The sequence below is a fragment of the Anas platyrhynchos genome, chromosome 5 (assembly GCF_047663525.1).
Source record: "Anas platyrhynchos isolate ZD024472 breed Pekin duck chromosome 5, IASCAAS_PekinDuck_T2T, whole genome shotgun sequence".
In the NCBI taxonomy this organism is placed as follows: Eukaryota; Metazoa; Chordata; class Aves; order Anseriformes; family Anatidae; genus Anas; species Anas platyrhynchos.
Window position 1 is genome coordinate 4,407,132 of NC_092591.1, and position 15,109 is coordinate 4,422,240.

At 43.4% G+C, this 15,109-nt stretch overlaps 1 protein-coding gene across 16 annotated transcripts in view; it reads left to right on the top strand.

The window, feature by feature from the left end:
- KTN1 (kinectin 1) overlaps positions 1-15,109 on the top strand; it is a 72,408-nt gene that overhangs the window by 41,466 nt on the left and 15,833 nt on the right. For 7 of the 16 annotated variants that reach the window (XM_038179850.2, XM_072038119.1, XM_072038117.1 and 4 more), the window contains 16 exons: positions 1,986-2,075; positions 3,175-3,209; positions 3,348-3,438; positions 4,330-4,398; positions 5,274-5,311; positions 5,988-6,078; positions 6,248-6,316; positions 7,932-7,969; positions 8,588-8,678; positions 8,786-8,863; positions 9,776-9,813; positions 10,825-10,915; positions 11,039-11,107; positions 11,518-11,555; positions 12,516-12,606; positions 14,609-14,695. In XM_038179850.2, coding sequence (XP_038035778.2) covers positions 1,986-2,075; positions 3,175-3,209; positions 3,348-3,438; positions 4,330-4,398; positions 5,274-5,311; positions 5,988-6,078; positions 6,248-6,316; positions 7,932-7,969; positions 8,588-8,678; positions 8,786-8,863; positions 9,776-9,813; positions 10,825-10,915; positions 11,039-11,107; positions 11,518-11,555; positions 12,516-12,606; positions 14,609-14,695 — 1,104 coding nt within the window. The remainder of the gene's footprint in view (positions 1-1,985; positions 2,076-3,174; positions 3,210-3,347; positions 3,439-4,329; positions 4,399-5,273; positions 5,312-5,987; positions 6,079-6,247; positions 6,317-7,931; positions 7,970-8,587; positions 8,679-8,785; positions 8,864-9,775; positions 9,814-10,824; positions 10,916-11,038; positions 11,108-11,517; positions 11,556-12,515; positions 12,607-14,608; positions 14,696-15,109) is intronic. The other 9 variants (XM_072038120.1, XM_072038126.1, XM_072038122.1 and 6 more) reach the window with 3 other exon arrangements.

Sequence of the window (15,109 nt, forward strand, 5' to 3'; positions counted from 1 at the left end):
AAGGTAGCAGCTAAATTGCCAAAGCTTTTAGTTCTGCCATCTGGGGTCTGCAAAGCAGAGCTGCTACTTGTTTCTAAGCAGTGTACACAAAGATCAACTTAACTCTTCCTTGCTCTCTGGCACCTCAGGCTTTTTCTTCTGAACTTTAGCTTTAGACCCACTTCCTGTGAAAGTTGGTGCCTCAGTTGTCTTAACTCCTTTAAAACCCACGTTGGTAGTGCTGTTTTTCTGCTGCTTTTGGTGAAAAAGGTCACTGAGTTTCATACCATGTTGAGAGGTTTGCTGGTGATGAACAGAGCAGGTGGATAGGGGCCAAGGGAGCAAGGCTTTTTTAGGAGAAGTTGTGCCTCATGGATCTCCTAGAGGTCTCTGAAGCTGTTAGCAGGCAAGTAGTGAACTTGGTTCACATATCGAAGTTGCATTTTTGAAGATGTTTTGATGTGAGTCCCTTGCAAGGCGTGTAGTTTCTCTAGGTTGTCAGAGACTAAGAGGGGAAACTGTTTCCACACTTAATATCTGGTCAAAGAATAGGTAACAAAATAGGACTTCAGATGGTTGGTTTTCACGATAAAGCTATCATCTGGAGCTTCAGGGAGATGTGTGCTGGATGTATAAGCAATTGAGAAAGGGGAGTGGGAAGAAGTGGCAGGTTTATTAATAATGTTTGATTACCTTGTGTTGACTACCAGGAATTGCAGGGGGCTTTCAAGGTCGTGCAGTGTTTCAAGATGGCAGGTGAAGTGCTGAAAATGAATACGATGAGGAATAATCTGAACTTTCCTCGTGGAAAAAGACCTGAGAGGTGTTGTGGGTGGTTATGTGCTGAAATGAGCTTGGTGCTCTGTCATGGCCAAAAATCAGCTGGCAGCAATTCAGTCACTTCTTAGGAAGCGAGCAGGGACCTGAGTGCAGATGGTTGTTTTTAGGATACTCTGGAAACCTATAGTGTACTCCGTGTGAATGTTCTGTGTACTTCTAGTCTCTTCTTCCTGTCTTTGATCCTAAACAGAAGCCTGTCCTGAACACTTCTGCCTGAGCAAGTGTTTGTTTCTTTCCACATACACAAAAGTGGAAAAAACGAGCTCAAAACAGCAATTTGTTAATCCTCACCTTTGCTGTCCCTTCCTGCATGTGTTGTCCTTGTAAGGCTTTGGGTCTGCGCGTTTCCTCTTATGAGCAGAGGGTTTTACTGCAGGCTGAATGAATTCTTCACAAGAAGGCTCCTGATGAGAGCACTGACCGGTGATATTAAATGGCATGACCTCTCCGGTGTTTTGTGTACTAGAGGCTGATTTTCCTTTTGGCACCTTGTGCAGTGATCAGCTGGTGCCACAGAGTGTTGCAAGTTATATGATGTCCTCTGGGTGAATTGCTGCAGAGAGCCACGCTGGTTCCTGGAACCCCTTTTCCCAGGAGCAGCGATTGTACATCTGAGTTGTCAGCCTCTTTGCTAAGGGTTGCTTCATTTGTTGCTCTGAGAGGGGATGCTGCAGGGACGCAAGGGCTGTGGTACAGCTGCTCCTCTTCCTGAGCTCACGCTCAAACTGAAGTGTGGGAGCTGTGCAAATCTCTGCTGCCAGTTCTTTGCTGTGCTTCATAAATGTTAAGGCAGCTGAAGAGAACCAGGGAGGTGATCCTAGACTGTTGGATTTGCTGGTTGAGTGCTTTGTAAAAAGCAGCTATCAAATCTGGAGATGCTGCTGATGCTGTTTCAGGAGGAAAATGCAGTTTCTCTTGTCTCTTGCGCTTGGTACTGTCTGATCCTCTGCCAGGGAATAAAGATGGTAACAGCTGAATTCCTTATGGGAACATAAGGACAGAAGTATTAATACAGAAAGGCAAGGAAGATGGGGAAAGGACTCTTTGTAGTCTTGTAGCTTCCAAAGAACTCACTGTAACAACTTCTGTGTTATTTAATTACCTCGTTGCCATTATGAAAATGTAGCTTGGGCATGCAGTTCTGAACTGATATGTTTAAATTTCAGGTTCTCAAGGATCAAAACCAAACTCTGCAAGCTGAAGTTCAGAAGCTGCAGACTCTCCTGTCTGAGCCTGTACAGCCAGTGCATGCTGAGGTTGTATCAAATATCCTCGGTTCTTTTCAAGTTCTTAAATGTTTTCTTGCTAAGCTGGCCATAGGGTGAGCTGGTTGATGTGCAAAGTCTGCATTTTAGACATGCATGGGAAGTCCACGTTGGACAGCTGTGGCTGTCTTCTAAATCTAGTCAAGAGTAAGCAAACAAAATGTGGACTTTTCCCTCCCCTGAAGAATGCTAGCTTAAAATAAGGACGAACTTCTTTCTGCAGCCTCTCCCAGTTTTAATGTCAATTTTGTGGAATACAAAAACCCCATGAGCAACCAACCCTCCTAGGAAGAAGTGTTCTTGGTCTGTAAGAAGACCAGAGTAAGGTCATAACACTGTCTGTGTTCTTCCATCCCAGACTGAATTCTCAAACTAGTAGTAACCAAAGAATGGACCCATGGAATGGAAGAAAACTCACTGTGGTGTATTCCACCCCCCTGCCTTGTCTTCCATCTTTTTACCCATAGTGCTTGGGAGAGCTCTGAACACCCATGACTTCATACCACTGTGGAATGAGCTTCCTGAAACACAGTAGAAAGACTTGCAGGGCAGGAGACTTGTTTCCTTTTCAGCCCCATGCTGGTATCTGCCACTCAGCAGTAACCTGTCTGGAGTGCTTCCCTGTTTTCTGGCAGATAACCAGATTTGCAGCCCTTATTCCCCTAGGACTGGCTGACTTAGTGTCATGTCTGAAAGCTGATTTTTTTTTTTTTTTTTTTTCTGGGAGCTGGTCTACATTTCTTGTGTGGTCTCTTGCAATGCATTGCTGTTGGTCTCTGAGAAGTCATAAATGCTCTGTTGGGTGAGCCCCAAGTGGAGCTTGTGACTTTGGGAAATGCTTAAAGGAGGTAGATCTTCTGGGTGCTTGTTTGGGCTGGATCTGTGCCTCTCGTGAAAGACTGACCTCTTTCCAACCTTAGTATTAGACCCCCATGCTATGATGATATCCTCCCACTATTCTGTTTTCCCTGCCGGATTGCAGTTCCATAACTAAATTTATGGGGAAGTTGATACTTGTAGTTCTTTTTGTTGTTAAAATCCCAAACCAAATGGTCCAATTAGTGATCACCCTTCTATTTTTGTTTAATAGGCAAACAAGGACTTGATAGAGCAGATGGAGAGAAGGTAAGAAACTATTTTTTTTCTTTTGAATCAGAGGATAAAACAGGGATCCATCTCTGCTGGCAGCAAGGTTACTATTGATAGCTAAACTGCCTTTAGAGGTTAACTCTATTTTCCTAATACTCACTTTTGATTTCTCAGCATGAGAGAGAAGGATGATAAAATCAAGACAGTTGAAGAGCTGCTTGAGGCAGGACTCATACAGGTGGCTAATAAAGAGGAGGATCTGAAGGTAAAATCCCTCATATTATCTTTTTATGGGGAAATACACTTTGCACAAGAGCTCTTAATCTGCATGTTTGAGCATTCATAGCGCAGTCTGAGATCATTCCCTGTGAGCAGGAGAGGCATATCCCAGAGACAAGGTTAAAATCTATTTGGTAACAGAAGCTAAGCTGATGGTATACAGTAAGTGTTTGTCTCTGCCTAGTCTAGAGTAGATTTTACTGGTGTCTTTACCTGATGTCTTTTGGAATAAATTTTGCCCTGCATCTCCAGAACAGTTTGATGTAACCTGTAACAAATCTGTCCTTAGAAAAGGGGTATTTATAAAACTTGGCACTGTGGGACTATTGCATCTTTTTGCTGAATAATTTGAAGGGCTAAACGAATTGCAAACAAGTGGCAATTTGGGATGATGCTGAAGGTGTTTCCATACTCTTATTTGTTAAAAAACAAAAAAGCTAGTGATGAGAAATCTGGGAAGCAGTACAAAAATCCCTGTTTGTTTTCAGCAGTGTTTTTGCTGGAATGCTATGTCCTGTCTGTCTGGACACAGTAATACAATTTTCTCTTAGTGTCCCTAAATTCCAGGTGCATTGCTGAGGCCCCTGGGAGAAGTTGCATGCTAGCAAACTGTCAGGCTACCAAACAGCCAAAAACACGAGCACATCATCTAGATGTTTCCCTCCACTTGCTATAGGTTGAAGTGTTCCTATAGATTGAAGAATAATTGAATAATTATTCCACTGAATAATTTGGCTCCAACTGCTGCAGAGGGGGGTCTCTTTCAGGCTTTCAAATAGTCTTTCACTTGCTCCAAAATAAATTATTTTTCTGTCAAGCTTAACACTTTTTTCCCCAATAAATGAGTCGTTCATTATCTGTGTGTCTGCTTTCAAAGGCACTGCATACAGAAAATTCATCCTTGAGAAAAGAACTTCAAAGTCTGCAAATTCAGCTATCAGAGCAGGTAATACTTTTCATCTAAAACTTTGATTACACCTAAACTTAAATCTAAAAGGATCTTGCTGTGGTTGCAAAAGTCAAGGGAAAAAGGTGAAGATGTCTTTGAAGCCTGTTGGCAAAGCATCCTGTTTTCCTCTAGTGTTGGCCTGCAAGCTGGTATTTCTGTCAAACGCTTCCTTTGCATAAGTGTCAGAAGTGTGGTGGATCCAAAAGTTCCAGTTCAGCGGCGGCTCTCAGTTGATTTTGTGCTACGTACTGAAAGGCTGTAGGCTGTGTTTTTCCAGAAGCCTAGTGCAACAAGCATGGCTGGTAGGAAGCTCATGCTGCGTTGTGTTTGTATATTTGGGCTTTCTAATGTCTGTCTGTAGTTGTATGGATGTGACTTAACCCACTTCTCTTTGTGTTCAGTGACTATCATAGTATTACATTTTTTGATATGCACTCAACACTTATCAGGAAGTGCTTTTCCTTGATGTCCAGCTGTGCTTGGACAGCTCAGAAGAGCACTTCTAGAAAATCATTTTGAGAGAGCAAAAAAAAAAAAAGTGTGAATGAATACCTATGGAGAGTTGTACAATGCCAGCAAGAAAAGGTTAGCTGGTCAGATGCAGGTCCTGAACCTCAGCCTCTCCTGGAAAAGATGGGGTGGGCTTTTTGTTCTGTTTTGCTGGAACTTGTCGCAGACCCAAAAGTATTGGCTTGTCAGATACTGGAGACCAACAGCTAATTTTGTAGGATAAAAGGTAGATAAAATCTTTTGGCTGCTGTGTAGTTTACCTGGTGCCAAAGAGCCCAGGCTCTTTAATGCTTTATGCCTTAGCACTTGTGCATTGTTTTGCTCTCTTCGGTTTTTCTAAGTTAAAGATCTGTTTCAAACAGGTTTCCTTCCAGTCACTGGTGGAAGAACTCCAGAAAGTGTAAGTTACTGCACCAATTTACTTTCTGATCGTTACTTCTGTCTGGTTTTATTTCATGACTGTGTTTTGCTTTCCTGAAAGAATTTGCTTTTAACTGGGTGAAGTGTGCGTGTATGCAGCAGGAAGCATCAGGGCTTTGGAAACATGTCAAGTCAGATCAATACCTTCTGAAAATCCAGTTGTTCCTCTGCTAAGCAATTAAATTCATAAGTCTAACTTAGACTAGGCAAGGGATTGCTCTGAATTGTCAGATAATTGTTTTTCTGCAGTAGGTACTCTAAAAGGACTGAGCTTGTTTGTGCTTTGTGTGTGTGCATTTGAAGTTAATAAATTGCTGGAACATCGAGTGAAGGCTGAAGCTTGTGTGCGTGTCATTCCAGAGACTATCAAATTTTTGTCTAAAAATGCAGATTAAGGTATCTATTAGTATGCAAGCTACTAGTTACGTAATCTAGTATGTTCTGTGCTATTTCCAGTCTTATTCCCCTTGCTTGTTTCTCCTGCTTCTTGCTTCTGGTTTTGGGACTGCAGTGAGATGTAACTGCAATAGTGGGAAGTCCCATGATGGTTTCCAGAGGCTGGCAGTGTGATGTGATGGCAGAACCAAATCCAGTGTTTTTTGCTCACGTAGCACACTTGTTCAGCCACCTAATGTTGTTCCTCTGTTCTTGTTCAGGATCCATGAGAAGGATGGAAAAATAAAATCGGTGGAAGAACTACTACAAGCTGAAATCCTTAAAGTAGCAAGCAAGGAGAAGACTGTTCAGGTATCTGTCTCAATACCTTGCAACACTTTTCCTCCTTTCTGTGTCTATGCCATTAACTACCATTTATTCGTTACTGCATGGCATTCTGTAGTGACGAACTTGTAGCGTCCATTTTTTTTTGGTGGTTTTGTTTCCATTGTCCAATCCTGTCTGTTTTGTCATTGAAAAGGCTTTGACACAGAAAATAGAGGCTCTGAAAGAAGAAGTAGGAAATTCCCAGCTTGAGATGGAAAAACAGGTAAAATGCCTTAGTGCCAGAAGCGTGAAACAGACTTGCCTTGGATGCACTGCTCACTCATTTCTGTTCTAGTTTTGTTTCACTGGTGAATGTCATTGGATACGGGAACTTTTTAATGTAGAGCTATACTTTTCCTTGGACATGAAGCTGTAAATATGTAGTGTAACTGCTACTGCCCTGCAGAAACCACCTTCCTATGGATGCCCGAGCTTTTTGGACTTTTATTGTGAGATTTGGCTATTCTTGCCAAATAATTGACAAAGCACTTAAAACACTGTAGCATTAGCTCTGTCTGGGTATGGTGTCCCAGCAGTAAACACGAAACCCCAGGACATCCTTTGGGGCTGAGACTTTAGAAATTTCCACTACTAACAGTGCTTCCCCTCTTGTTGGTCTTTTCTCTGTTGCTAGAATACTACTGACCTAAATTTTATTTGGTTTCTGGGTAAACCTAAGCCCATTATCTTTCCAGTGTCCAAAGAAAGCCTGTCTTGGCAGAGGGAGTTTTTACTCTAGCTATCAGGAATTCAGAAATGGAGGACTATTGGCTTTTTTGGCATGCCTGCTGTCTAGCATCTGAAGCTACAGGAAGCCATGTTTCCTTAGGGAGCCCATTCTGCAGGCAGCTTAATCCATCGTGCTGGCAGGAAGCTTGCTTGCTTGCTTGTTTGTCCGGGGGTGCGTGGCTTTTTTGGTCTGTGCTTTTTTCATTTTTTCTAGCTACATTCCAACATGTCACCCACTTTCTGTTTTCCTTAGCGTTAAAGTTTTGTCCTTTTTAGGCAAAGTTTCATAGAAAGTGTTTCCGTCTTGGGCCTCTTTTTTAAGACAGATTCCCAGGAACTGGAGGAATTATTTGTGTGTTTTTTTTCCTTCCCTGGAACTGACTCAGAGCCCAAAACAAAATGCATTTTGGAGTTGCTGTCCCTGGAAAGCTGCATATAAGGGATGTCTCCTCCAGAGGTGGTGTATACGCACCTCTGGGTGTTCTGTGAGCAGAACAGTGTTTTCTGGGAATGTCTAGAGCTTGTAGAAGAGGACTAAACTAAATGTGCTTGTTTGCATCATCAGTATCCACACAGATAGCCAGTCTCCAGTTTGTTAGGCTTCTGAACAAAATTCAGAGGGAATATTCCCACTCAATCTTGTTTCCATTTTAAGATTGAATGTGAATCGAAGAAACTTAAAACGGGCACTGACATTGCAGAGTGTGTCTAAAAAGCTCTTGCTTCTATAAAGATCTAAATGACCAGAGGTGATCTCTGACTTGAGCTGCAGTTTGTAGTGAGATGGTTGTCACCAGTGTCCACTTTTTCCTTTGTTGCCTGTAGTGGAGCGGTGCTATGGTTGGCCTGCTTGCGTTCCCATTTGCACTGTTTTCCTTTCTGCTGTGGAATTCCCGTTTTAAATGTGATGAAAGTAAATAGTGGAGACGTTTGGCTTCTCATGATTTATTTTTCCACAAAGAATGTGTGTTTATGCTTACATTACTGCAGTGAATTGTGCCTATTTCAGTAATATTTATCGTTCTTCCCCTATTTCTGTCTAAAGCAGTTTGTAGCATTTGTGTCTCTTTCAATGTATATTGAACTGAAGTACTGATTGTTTTCTTTAGGTGTCGATTACATCACAAGTTAAAGAACTTCAGACTCTGTAAGTACAGTTGTTAACGTTTCATCTGCCCTATGTGCACCCCTCACTTCCCTGCTCCAGTCTATTTTAAAGTTAAAATGTTCAGGAAATGAGCCAGGCTGGTCACACCAATTTTAGTAGACATGCATCCTTAGTACATTTGCCTGATCCTGTCTGAGACAGCTAACAAGGTGAAGGATTGCGTGGCTTTCTGGGCCCAAATTAACCTATGTGGGATTAAATTCAAGTCAGAATAGAAGCATATTGGCAAGGTACTGTGGCAAGCTTGCTTTAGTAATGCCTGTACTGTAGCTGGGTGGATAAATAAGAATTGAATTGCCAGGGTCATCAGTCCCTCACGTCCCTAGCTGGGGAGGAGGATGGAATTATTTTTAGGTGAAGAGAGCACATGTAAGATCCCTGCATTGTATGTTGGTGCAAAATCTGTCTGCTTTCACTGATCAGTACCATTGATTAATGGCATCTCCTGCTAAAACTGAAGTGAAAGCCTCACATTCATTTTCTGCAGGCGAATTGTGGTTGTACCTTTGATCACACAGGCTGCTGTGGTTTGTTACAAGCTGCAATGAGTAAAAGAGCAGGGGTTTATTCTGTGTCTGTGTGTATGTATTGGTACAGGTTGAAGGGGAAGGAAAATCAGGTGAAAACCATGGAGGCCTTACTGGAAGAGAAGGAGAAAGAGATCGTTAAGAAAGGAGAATGGCTGAAGGTAAACTTTCTTGGTATCTTAGGGAAATAAATTCTGTTGCAGTATTTCTTCTTGTGGAAGGACTACGTTTACACTTCTTGCTTTTTTTTTTTTTTTTTTGTCCAAAGGGTCAACAAGATACAATTGCACAGTTAACCAGTAAAGTTCAGGAATTAGAACAACAGAACCTGCAACAGCTCCAACAGGTATGGCCTGCAGAGGGGATGGGATTGAGGGGGCTGCTTGGTTGAACGGGAAGATGCTTGTTTTTTATCCTCTACCTTTCTTATAGGGTTTGTGGTAATTGTACAGAGCTATATTAAATTCTACTTGACTAAATTGGTAGAGTCTCCAGCATAGAAAGCCTAATAGTTCAACTGTGCTTATCCAAAGCAGGTGTTGCACAGTTACTGAGTTCTGAGAGCTTTTCTTTAACTTGGATGATGCTGTCCTTAAAGAGTAGCCCTGGTCTGGAGACATTAAAGCTCATAGATGTAGGCATAGCTGTGTCCTAGGTACCTTCTTGACACACTGAAGTAGTGTCCCTGCAGGGGTATGGGTCATGGTGGATCTCTTGCTGTTTGTGTGCATAGCAGCTTACATGGAAGTGGCTAAGCTTTGCTCTGATTTCTTCCTGCCTTTGCCTGTTCCAGAAGTTGCAATTGGCTGGGATATTTTGGCTTTTGACTTTCTGCACTGGACTTGAGAACAGTTGATTGGATGTTCTCAAAGCCAGGTGTAATTGAAGAAATCCTTCCAATAAGGCGGTATTCCCACTCAGTTTGGATTTTGGTGGTGATACAGGGGAGAAGCTGAGCTACACTCTTATTCTGCGTGGATGTCTAGACAGGCCTTTATCCCAGGGGAAAGGTGGAATGGAAAGAAACTGGCTGGTGCAAAGTTTGTGATGCTTGGTGTAAGCTGTGCTTCCGAAATCCATGTGTTTAGATATTCTTGGAGCAACGTGTGTTTTGTTATGACGCAAATTTGCCAGTATTTCCTTGGCAAGTGTCTTGCAAGCTGTGTGGCGCCCCTGCAAAGCGTTGCTGTTAATTTGAAGACTTCACTGGCGCTGTTTGTGCAGTCAAAATGAGATTGGGAATTGCTTTGTTTTTCAGGTACCTGCTGCATCCCACGTCCAGGACCTGGAGAGTCTGTGAGTATGCTTAGTAGCAGTTCCTCAAGCACCTATCGATAACATGCACGCAGTGCTGGCATTTGTATTAAATTGGAATGTACGAGAGTTTCAAGAATTTTATGGGCTTTGCTAAAATGAGGTGTTAGTGCTTATGGACGCACACTAGCCAGCACATCTGCTGCTGTGTATTAGAGCAAGCGTCTGGCGTCCCTGCCTGGTGTAAGTAGCAGTGTTCATACGCTTTGTAAAAGTGAGTGATTGCTCAGGACTCTACTGGCCAGTGAAACTGCTGCTCCTTTTTGCGTCCAGCAATAATTTCTCCTTCTGTTTAGCAAGTTTTTAAAAAGAGTGTGGATTTAAGTACCTGAGAGTTGGTAAAAGCAATGAATGGTTTGCTGGTTTCAGTCTGAGATGCGGTGACCAGCTTTCCAGCTCCTGTTTTAAAAAGAAATGCAGCACGAGTTCCCTCTGTTTTGACTCTGCTTTGTCCAGCTGCTCTAAGTTGCAGAGAGCTTGTATGTGATTGTGCCAAAAGAGACTCTGTCTTCAGAGCAGCTCTTGTAAAGCACTGCCCTCCAAGCAGGGCTCCTATACAGCCTGCGTGTGGTGCCCGAGGCAGCCTCACCTTTGGGAGCCTGTGCCTAGCACCTCCTTCAGAGCCAACTGGCTTGGAGGACTTGCCTGGGGGATCAATTGATCCTCTCCCACTACTGCTCCGACTGAGATCAGTCATGACTAAGCCCATTTGCTGATTGACGCATGAAATGACTGGCTTGCTTCACTCCAGTTCTTAGCAGGTAAGTGTTTGCCATACACGTTCCTGCAGCTGGCACCTATTTTGGATAGTTTTCTTGATTTAGAGCCATACTCCAGTCGCTGCTTCTCCATGTGGCAGCTTATTATACATAGCACATGAAGCTTACTTGTTTTCTGCTGATGAAAACTTTGTCCCAGCTAGCCTCTGTCTCTTCTTAGTATCAATTTGTATTTTAACTCTTTTTTTTCTTTCTTCCCAAAACAACTCTGTAGTTTGAAAGAGGAAAAAGAACAAATGCAGAAATTGAAAGCCGTACTGGAAGAAAAAGAGAGAGAAATTGCAAGCCAAGTAAAACAATTGCAGGTAAAGCTTCAGTGGAAGTACCTTGTGATGTAAGGGGGACTGCATGTACTCTGTGTGTGTGTGTGTGTGTATAGCTATCTGTATACGTAAATATATAAAACATTGTGTCTCTTCTTTAAATAGGACGTGCAAAAGGAAAATGAATCTTTCAAAACACAAATTCAAGAATTAAAACAGGAGAACTGCAAACAGGTACAGCTTCTAATTGCATTGTTAATTGAGTGAAGCCAGCGGGCTGCGGTAGCCTGCGTGGATTCATGGAAAACCAGTAGTTGCATTAACCATGCAAATCCAGGGACAACTGCAGTGTTGACTTGCAGTAAGCCAGCTTTTCTGGCTGTTGCATATCTGTCCCTGCTTCCCTTTAATGTGTGGGTTTGCAGCCTTGTGCTGTTTCTTATGCCTCCTGTGTTCTTGTCTAGCTTTCTACCCTGTCTTTACACACTGTAGCACAGCCAGGGTTCTCCTGGCCAAAGGAGGCTGGGCAGGACTCCCTTGAAGGGGAGCTGAATGCTGCAGCAGTGCTTGATTAACGAGGGCATACTCTCTGCATCACTCTTTGCTGCTGATCTGCTCCTAATGAGTTTCTGATCTGTTTGTAGGCATCTCTGGCTGTCCAAAGCGAGGAGCTTCTGCAAGTGTGAGTACTGCCAGAAGTTGAATACAATAATTAGTGCTTCATTTCACTTACTGCGTGGAGAATTTAGAGTATGAAATACATGCCAAATATATGATAGACTTAGGTGAGAAGTGGCAAGCTAAACAAACAAAAACGAGCAAAAATCAGCTCATGTCTTTAACATCTAATAAAAAATGAACATAAAGATTCTGCTCATGTTAATAATCTGCGGCTGGAGTCTTCTGCAAGCAGTGCTTCCTGTATGTGTTACGGTCACAATGTAAGCAAGCCACGATTGATTTAATTTTAGATGCATGCTAACTCAGCTGTATGTCTGAAGAGTTAAATGTTGCTGTTTCAAGTAAGTGACAAGCTTTTTTTGTTAGACCCTCAGCCATGGAGAGGTTTCTTGTTCATATCGTGAAATCACCTGGTAGAAATTTCTTCCCAAGGAAGGTCTTGGGGTAAAAGGATGCTATAACATCAAGATGAAGTGCATTAAAGCACTGTGTGGAAGCTAATACCACGCCAGCTTATACTGTGCTACACAAATTGCCACTGTCATGCTTTCTTTGCTGGCTGAATTATTTTTCTTTTAAGTTAAGTGACTTATAAATTGCGGACTAGGTGCTTGAAAAGGAATGCTTTTATTCAGCAGGCAATGCCTGTTTTGTGGCATTGTGTTAGCGTGGGCTGGCTGAGTTATCCTCGTCTAATGTGTTGCCTTTCCATGGCCTTGATAAATGTGCGCAGATGCCTGTTGTAAGCAAACAACAGGTTTACAATGGGCTTTGCTCCGACAGCCCACAGTTCACAGAGCAGTAGGAAGCAAACAGTGTTGCTAAGTGGTGAGAGCAGTTTTTCAAAGGGGGTATATTGCTAGAAGAGAAGGCAAGTTAGCATATGTGAAAGGGCAGCGCTGCTTCGCTTGAAGTGTCTGAAATGTCTCCTGACTTGTTTGATTCTTTTTTGCCAATTCAGAGTTGCAGGGAAAGAGAAGGAAATCACCAGTCTGCAAAACGAGCTCGCCTGTCAGAGAAATGCTTTTGAGCAACAGAGGAAGAAGAACAACGTAAGAAAACTCTTCCCCCCCCTTTCCTTTCAGAAAAGAAAACGGCAACCTTCCCCCAAAGTTTCATGCACAACACTTCTCTCAATGCCTAGGGTGCTCTACTAAGAAATTTCTGATGATTGTGTGCCATGCTGTGTCCTCTGGACACTCCTTGGTTTTCTTGGGAGTGAATAAGCATCCCGTAGCGCTCCAAGTTGTGCCAGCTCCATGACTTGCTGAATTGATGAGAGGGAGGGGACTGGCTGGAGGACACATCCTGCAGCAAGTTCTCAGCCTTGGATTCTGCCTTGTCAGCCCTGTTCAGAAACGTGTCCTTTCCCAGGGGAAGGAGAGGGGGTTAGGGGAGGGAGGGTGGGAGGATGAAAGGGCTGTGCTCTGCCCGACTTGTGTTTGTCGTGCGGGTACAAGGGAGGAGGCACTACCTTCAGGGCTCTCAGATCTGCCTCTCCCCACTCCTGGGAGCGGATAATCCTGCTCTTCTGTGGGAGGCAGCGGGCAGTCAGCCTTCCTTTGCAGCAGCCACTGACAGTGTGATACAAGTTGGTGGGTGAAATAGAGAGGGTATCTTCCACTTGAGATCTCTGAAGTACCTCCATGTAACACATGTGGAGGGCAGGAGAATGGCATCTTTAAATTTGATGGAAGAAAGCTGTTAGAATACAGGGGTTTGGCTCCCTTCTCTCCCTCCTCGATAGCCTATAAAACCCGCTGAATACCACGCAATGTGCCTTATTGCTTAAAAGTGAGATGATATAAGTAATGCACACGAGGAAAACACTGAGATTGTTGTTGCTTTTGAGCAAATAGCATTGCTTAAGAGCTGAAAGAAAGTAGGGGGAAGGTGGCTGGGCCTTAGAAAAGAGGTGAGCTGGAAAGGTAGAACTTGTGTGCTTCCTATGGGCTCCTTTCCAGAGGAGCTGCAAGGTTACAGTGCCCTTTGTGGTGCAAGCACAAACCTGGTAACTGACAAAGGCACACCATGTTTATAGGTCCCAGCTTGCCACACTGCAATTTTATCCAATTTTGTTTTTTTTTTAGGCTGTGAAACAGCTCTTAGGACAGGCAGGTAGTACAAGGAAGTGGTTAAGAAAAGCCAGCGTAGGTATGTGCTAGCATTCGGATGCCTTTCAGAAACAGTCCTTTGCTGAGGCAGGTTGCTCTGAGGGTTTGGAGGAAGAGGAAAAAAAAAAAAATCCAAGTCCCAAGCGCTGTAATCTCCTCCCCACGAGGCCCACAGTCCTTCCTAGAGAAGAGCTGTAAGGCATTAACTTTTTGTGAGAGCTCTCAGCCCTGTAACTGCGTTGCCTTGTGGAGTACACGTTTGATGACCTTGCCAAGAAAGACGCAGCACGGCGCTGCCTTGCTTCCCTGCTGGTCTGGTGAAAAACCCAAAGCCTTCCAGGAGGGCACTGGTGAGCCACCCGGGGTTTTCTCTGGGCACAGCTGTGTGGGTAGGTGCTGCGAGCAGAGGGCCCTGAGCTTTGTGTTCCTGCAGTCAGCCCTGGCTTAGTAGGTTCGTGCTCAGGCATCAGGATCTGCACGAGCAGATCCGGCTGCACCATCAGGGGCATAAATGTGTACACCTCCATGTGTATTCGGGTTCACGCTGGGTTCTGCAATGCGACATGCCTAACACTCTGTCGTGTAATCTGTGGTTTGGTGTCTGTGTTTCTCACTACTTTTGGAAACTTCCCTCTCTCTTCTTACAAGTGCAGTCAAAGTGTGGGGTCACTAGCACGGTAGCTCTGCAGCCCAGTAGCACTGGGATCAATTTTGGATGTGGGGGCAGGTTGGGGAGAAATTGGCACTATTTCATTGGACCTCTTTGAACATGACACTTGTTTTTTGCTCGTGTATGTCATCCTACCCAGCAAAATCATCCCGCAGTAACCAGCATTTAAATGCAAATGGTGGAGTGTGATGCAAAATATATCTCTGAAGTAAAAGTGGAAACGGTTTCAATATTGGCTGAACTGAAATCATTCTTTCTAAAAATGATTAGGACCTTCGGGAGAAAAACTGGAAAGCAATGGAGGCATTGGCATCAACTGAAAAATTGCTGCAGGACAAAGTGAACAAGACTGCCAAGGTTGTAATGTTAACTGCTAGAAACAATACGTTAAGCTAGAAGCAGATCTGCAGCTGTTTTTTTTAAGTGGAATGGAGGCATTTTAACTTTTACTGCAGTTTAAATACAGTCTGTTCTGAGTGATCATTCATATACTCTCACCTCTGCTTCTCCCTGTCGTCTTCAGGTTTCTTTTATTTTTTTTTAATCCTTAATTTGTGGGCATGCTGACTTTTGATTTGTTTGCATAATTGTTAGAGCTGTCGTGAATCACTTTGTGAGGAGTTCTGGAATAAAAACCGCTGGTGAGCAGCCTGCTTTCATCTGTTGGGCTTTCTCTGTGCTTGAATAAATTTATTGGCCCCACGTAGAATTAGAACTAGATTATTATTTCAAAACCTGGGAACTCCTCAGGAAACCTATGTCACCGCAGTT